General features: G+C 35.8%; 1 protein-coding gene and 1 long non-coding RNA gene across 2 annotated transcripts; both read right to left on the reverse strand.

The window, feature by feature from the left end:
• Positions 1–44: 44 nt before the first annotated feature.
• LOC309492494 (uncharacterized protein) lies at positions 45–4,138 on the reverse strand. Its single transcript, XM_082161509.1, has 3 exons — positions 3,505–4,138; positions 2,972–3,035; positions 45–1,741 (listed from the first exon to the last, which is right to left on the reverse strand). The coding sequence occupies exons 2-3, from the start codon at positions 3,028–3,030 to the stop codon at positions 964–966; spliced, it is 837 nt and encodes a 278-aa protein (XP_082017635.1). The 5' UTR covers positions 3,031–3,035; positions 3,505–4,138; the 3' UTR covers positions 45–963.
• Positions 4,139–5,049: 911 nt separating this feature from the next.
• On the reverse strand, positions 5,050–5,941 carry LOC309492580. The gene is made up of 2 exons (XR_014203604.1): positions 5,549–5,941; positions 5,050–5,484 (listed from the first exon to the last, which is right to left on the reverse strand). It is a non-coding gene; the product is annotated as an uncharacterized lncRNA (long non-coding RNA).
• Positions 5,942–6,461: the final 520 nt, after the last annotated feature.

Raw genomic sequence — 6,461 nt, forward strand, 5'->3', positions numbered from 1 at the left:
TTTTATGTTGAAAGGGACTGATACAAGGTTGTAAACAATAAGACAAACGTGTGCAAAAATGCATTGACTGTTGTATAAATGCAGTATCACATGAGTAGCGGTGCGATATGGCTCTATATCAGCATGACTGTGATTGCCTGCGAGTCTCAGCCGATATATATACAGTATTTATAATGTTTAGCTTTTATTGATTACTATTAGTTAAATAAGAATTTAACAGTGTGTGTTTTATATTAGTTTTTAGTGATCAATTAAAGTCAAACCTGTATCTAAAGAACTCCAAGGGAAATCTCAAATACACGGAATATGATAATATTCTTCTTACTTCAGATTAATGTCTTATTTAAACACTTACTACACATACTAGTAGATTTATAGTAAAGGTACACAAATTAAGATACTGACAGATACTACAATATATTCATATATAAAACAATCCCGTTCAAATGGACACCAGTGATCTTTCAGACTATACCTTTAAAAATAAAGTGATTTAGTTGTTCTTCAAAAAAGTAAGAAAGGAAGAAAAGTGAGGACATTAAAAGGTTAAAGACAAATACTTTATGCATTTTTTTATTCAAATAGTTTTGTGTGTACATTTTATTGCATGTTTTGTAATTAAAGTCATACATATGAAGTGCATAATATATACACAATGACAACATTCAGTTATTTTGATCAATAATGCAAGCAAAAACATAGTCTTACTCCTGAATCTTCTCCGCATTTAACAATCGTTTTCTTTATCAAAAATAAAAATTACTTAGAAAAGATATCCTAAATATTTATAACGTTTAACAATGTTAACATTAGTCGTTGTAGGACAATGAAATGATGAAATGATTCAATGAAATGTGATATTTTTTGCTAGTTGTGTTGTTCTCTTCTAGGTGGATCCAGTTACACTAATATTGATAATACGATACAGTAAGTTTAATTTTGTCAGGTTGAACTGAAAATATTCTATATTCTGTCTAATATTTGGTTGAGTTCTTTCACTGATTTTCTCAACTGGAAAATTCCTTTCTGCATATCATTAATGAATTGTTCTGTTTTCTCCTTAAACTCCATTTGATATATTTGTTCATGTGTGTGTTTTGCAGGTTTGTCCTTCAGCCTCTTGTTGTCTTCTATGATCTCTTTGAGGATGTCAGGCACAGAACTAACCTTGGCGATCATTTCTGAAAGGTTTCCAGACAGAAGCCCAACTTTAGACATCCGGTCTCCCACTTTACTGTCATGTTCCTGAAAGAGCTGCGTTCTTCTGAAGCAGGAGGCGAGATGTTCACTCAAAACCTGGGCTTTGTGCTCTGATAGCGAAAGATCTCTGAGCATTTCCTCAGTTCGTTGACAGTTTTTTTCCAGCATGTCAATAATAAGGTTCATTTTATCCTGAAATCCCTTGCGTTCCTCTTCAATGCTTCGTTTTAAGTTCTTCTCCTGCTGTGTTTTCTTGTATATCCCGAAAGCTGCACATAATGCAGCGACTACAGCCACAGCTGCCCCTGATCCAGCAAACATGTCAGAAACTTCTTCATTATCTAAAATGAAAGATAATGCTGCAAACACCACCCCGATCCCTCCAGCTATCATTGCTCCTCGAAGGACAAAAACAGCAAGTCTGAGACCATTTTTAAACTCATTGGTGAGATCAATAATTTTATCTAAATGCTTGTTGAATTCTGGAGAAATTTCCTCATGGAGTTTCTTGAATTCCTCTTGGAGATGAATAACATCAGATCTAAAAAGAAAACAAAGCAGAAACATCAGGGATTTGTATATAGTATATTCTGTAGATCTCGTAATACAAGTTAGTGCATTTATGGTTATTGTGTATATTGGCTTATATGTATCAATGAAAACATTTCTTTAGTTTGAGACTACACAGGCTTTTATTATTGTAAGACTGAAAATACTGGTTGAGGCCTGATTTATGGGACAAAAGGGCCCGGCTGGCTAATTAACATTTGAACTCACAGAAGCACATGAACTAACAATAAAGAACTCACACAAGAACATGGTTTAATGTGAATGTTTATCATTGACTGTTATGCTTTTGGTGTCATTTGAAATGTCTCAAAGTGAGTGGTACAGATATCTCATATCCAGATAGATAAAATAAAAGGAAATAAGGTTTATAGAAGTTCATAGGAAACTGGTTTAGAGATAATGCCAGATAAGGCAACCCCCCTTCTGTGGGATAGAAGCCATTTGAGGGTGGTCTCACCCCATCCCCCTTGTCACCTGGTCAGAGGATAAAGGAAGGTGTTCTGGCTCTCTCTGTCTCTTCTTCTTGGCTGGGTACGAATGGAGTAGGTGGTCTCTCTCTCTCTCTCTCTCTCTCTCTCTCTCTCTCTCTCTCTCTCTCTCTCTCTCTCTTTCCCTCTCTCTCTCTCTCTCTCTCTCTCTCTCTCTCTCTCTCTCTCTCTCTCTCTCTCTCTCTCTCTCTATCTCAGGTAGGCTACAAGCTGGGTAAGATTCTTTGGTGTAACCAATGTATAACCATGTTCTAGATATTTGAATTGATTGTGGAATTGGTCTCTGATATCTGAAATATTAAATTGTTACAATGTGACTATTCCAACTGATTTTGACATTGTTTATTTAATGGTTAAAAGGAATAGTCAAACATTCGCTCACTTTTAGTGAGGCACAGATATTATTAAAACCTTTCATTTATGGAGTCAGATGAAGTAACGAGTAAATACATATGATCAATGTATTACAAATTTAACCAACCAATACTTTGCATGAGTGAGGACAGAACACGTGATACCTTCCCCGTGTATTGGCGAACCGGAGATTGGACTAATATAGCGGGCCTTACATTATTATGATTTTTTTAAACATTGCCTCATTATCAAAATTATGTTAAACACTCAGATAATTATTCTGGTCCTTCATATCAAGTGAAAACCCATAAATATCATGAACATAACAACATATTAAAACAATAAGAGCAATCTCTCACAGCATGTTAGGCGGGTACTCCATGCTGTCGCGCCGGCGCCGGCGTCTGGGTGAAGACATTGTTTCTGTGATTAAAGAACACAAGAGTTGTGTATCATGTCAGGACTAGCTAGGTCCACACTGCAGATTTAAGCGACTAGTAAGATCATCATACAGTCAATCCAGTCGTCTATTGCTGGATGCTGCTATACTGCTGGTTTAAGAAGCAATCGTATAAAACAACACAAAACAACAACAACACAATTATTGACGAAATATCTTTCCTTAAACATAGATATATGACGTGTTTATGAGAGAGCCACGACTCGTGTTGTGTTGATGTGAGAGTAGACAATCCTATATTTATTAAATGCTCACTTATGCACCATTTTACACAAATAAAACAAGACATAAAGCCAAATCAGCCAAAATGTAACAAATAAAGCTAGCATATAATGTCATTTTTCCTCTGCTGTAAACATCTGTACTCTTGTGTTAACAGCATGTATGTGACGTTTCATTTTTAATGAGCTTTTCAATTAACTATGACCTTACCCGGATAGTGTGTAGAAGTTGAGCTGAACTCATCAGTGGAGTGTCGATGTGGCTCAGATTTGGCATCGGTGTTTTAGCTTCTTAAAGCCTGGCAAAAAATGTCAGAAGAGACATTTGACATTAAACAGATATATTTATACTATCAGAGAGTCTCTGTCTGAATAACAGTCAACACTGAACATAAATCTTATTATCTAATATCTTAATAATCAAATGGACCTTTTAAATGGTCTATCTATTTTTTTGGTCAAGCTTTTTATAATAATAAGAAACATTTAAACACATCTATTAGAGTATTTGTGTATATCTGTAATCTGGATATTCAGAATTTATTAGGATATATTAATTTCCAGATAATATGTTTTGTAAATGCGGTAGATTTTTAAAATCTATTTATTTTATTTTATTTTTAGTGATAAACAGTATGGGTCCTATCATACACTAATGTTCCTTCATTCTTTCTACTAAGTAGTAAAATCAGCAGGAATACAGCGATCTGTCACAAGCCACATTAATAACCTCTGTAATGGAAAATTTTGATTTTCATTGATTTAAAGTGTTGATTTTCATTTATTTTCAGTAAGACATTGAAATGACCCTTTGCTGGACTGACCGTGGTCTGCCAGCTTTAACTGACTGATGTGTGTGTGTGTGTGTGTGTGTGTGTGTGTGTGTGTGTGTGTGTGTGTGTGTGTGTGTGTGTGTGTGTGTGTTTAACACTGGGAAGCAGCTGAGACGTCAGGAGGAGGCAGATTGGGGTCAGAGGTCGTCCAATTTAGAACTTGTGAGTTTGTAAGAATAAGTCTTGTAAGAGTAAAAAGTCTTGTTATGCAATTAAACAAAAAAAAAAAACAACAACAAAAAAGATGGGGAAAGATGCCACCTTGAGAACAATGTGCATTTTCTTGTAAATTGTAACATATTTAGAAATACGTTTATCATGTGCAAGATGATAATGCATCAGCCAAAGTGTTGTATAAATTTTATAATATAAAATTATATATATATATATATATATATATATATATATATATATATACAAGGGGTTACTATATATACAAGGAGGTTACTATCAACCTCAAAGGGACTACAATTAAATATGTGTACCTTGAAATGCAATGCAAGTCGCTTTGGATAAAAGCGTCTGCCAAATGAATAAATGTAAAATAATATCTATTGCCACTGTATATTAAATAATAACTCCAGATGTTCATACATCCACGAACAACAGCCTTTTTAAAGTGGATTTTAATGTGATTATTCAATTTGTCCCGTTTAAAAATACTGCTATCACAAAAAGGGCAGTGAACATTTCTGCAGCATGTTGTGCATTGCTCCAAAGGTGTTAGCGCTGAACCTCTCTGAATTATGTGGTTCTGTAGGTGAAATAAAATACAATTAATGCAATTCTCATGGTCAAAAAATTTAACAAATGCTATAAAATACAACGCTTAACAACAAATTAAATCACAAACCATAAATATGTAACCTAACAAAGTGATACAATCCAACTGTAAAATAACAATACATGATCAAGTGCCATCATCACAATTCTCAATTAGTCACATTTATTAAGTCAAGTCACCTTTATTTATATAGCACTTTTTACAATACAGATTGTTTCAAAGCAGCTTTACACGGATCATAGGAAAATAATGCAACAAACTTTGTCTCGGCAGATCTAGAACAAAATAGTGTCATAATCCAGCTTAAGTAGGTTCAGTGTTGATTCATTTCTGTTGTAAAAAAGTTATTCATTCAGTTAATGAATCTATATAACGTTACGTTCGCCATTCTGGCGAAACTGTGATGTTATCATCCAGCTCAGTTCAGTTCTCATATGGTGTCAATGACAGATCAATAGTATTGTTGAATATTAACTTACAAAATACTAAGAGCCGTTTTGTATAAGCGTAACGTTAAGTATGTTGCATCCAACAAAGATATAACTTATTTTTAGCTTCTTCTCTTCTTCTTTTCCTTGTTCTACCGTGTTAAACATGAACTCCGTCCACTTTCGGCATCAGACTTTGACCCCGCCCACTTCCGGCATCAGACTTTGACCCCGCCCACTTCCGGCATCAGACTTTGACCCCGCCCACTTCCGGCATCAGACTGTCAGGCTGGAGCTGTCGTCCTCACACTTTTATGACGTATGGTTCTGCGGTTCTGCAGTTGGTTATTATTGGTAGGCAGAGCAAATATGCAAATGAGGTTTCAGAATCTGCCCTATTGTTGGCTGTCTATTGTAGCCTATTCTACATATCTATACTGAACAAGTTTTGTGGTTTCAAAACCACTACAGTTTTTCGTTATTCCGTTCCTGCAGTTTTTTATTTCTCGTCACAGGAGGAAAGTGTAGGAATGCCTCAGGTTGAGTGGAGAGTAACACGAGCCCTCCGGTTGGTGAGCAGTCAGTCACATGTGTGTGTGTGTGTGTGTGTGTGTGTGTGTGTGTGTGTGTGTGTGTGTGTGTGTGTGTGTGTGTGTGTGTGTGTTTATCTTAGCTGATCTCAGTTCTGGACTTGCACAAACTGCATTGCAATCATTTTCCAAAATGTCATCCGTGTGGAAATGTATGTAGCACTAATTAAGTTGGATCATGATTAAAATGTCAGGCACAGAACTAACCTTGGCGATCATTTCTGAAAGGTTTCCAGACAAAAGCCCAACTTTAGACATCCGGTCTCCCACTTTACTGTCATGTTCCTGAAAGAGCTGTGTTTTTCTGAAGCAGGAGGCGAGATGTTCACTCAAAACCTGGGCTTTGTGCTCTGATAGCGAAAGATCTCTGAGCATTTCCTCAGTTCGTTGACAGTTTTTTTCCAGCATGTCAATAATAAGGTTTATTTTATCCTGAAATCCCTTGCGTTCCTCTCCAATGCTTCGTTTTAATTTCTTCTCCTGCTGTGTTTTCTTGTGTATCCCGAAAGCAACACATAATGCAGCGACTACAG

Source organism: Leuciscus leuciscus (assembly GCF_965113295.1).
Source record: "Leuciscus leuciscus genome assembly, chromosome: 2".
Taxonomy (NCBI): domain Eukaryota; kingdom Metazoa; phylum Chordata; class Actinopteri; order Cypriniformes; family Leuciscidae; genus Leuciscus; species Leuciscus leuciscus.

Bases quoted from the DNA above. Each gene is read 5' to 3' on its own strand.
- LOC309492494 (XM_082161509.1), bottom strand. From the start codon at position 3,030: ATGTCTTCACCCAGACGCCGGCGCCGGCGCGACAGCATGGAGTACCCG. The intron at 1,742-2,971 runs GTGAGAGATTGC...TTTTCTTTTTAG, and splicing joins GAGTACCCGCCTAACATGCT to ATCTGATGTTATTCATCTCC.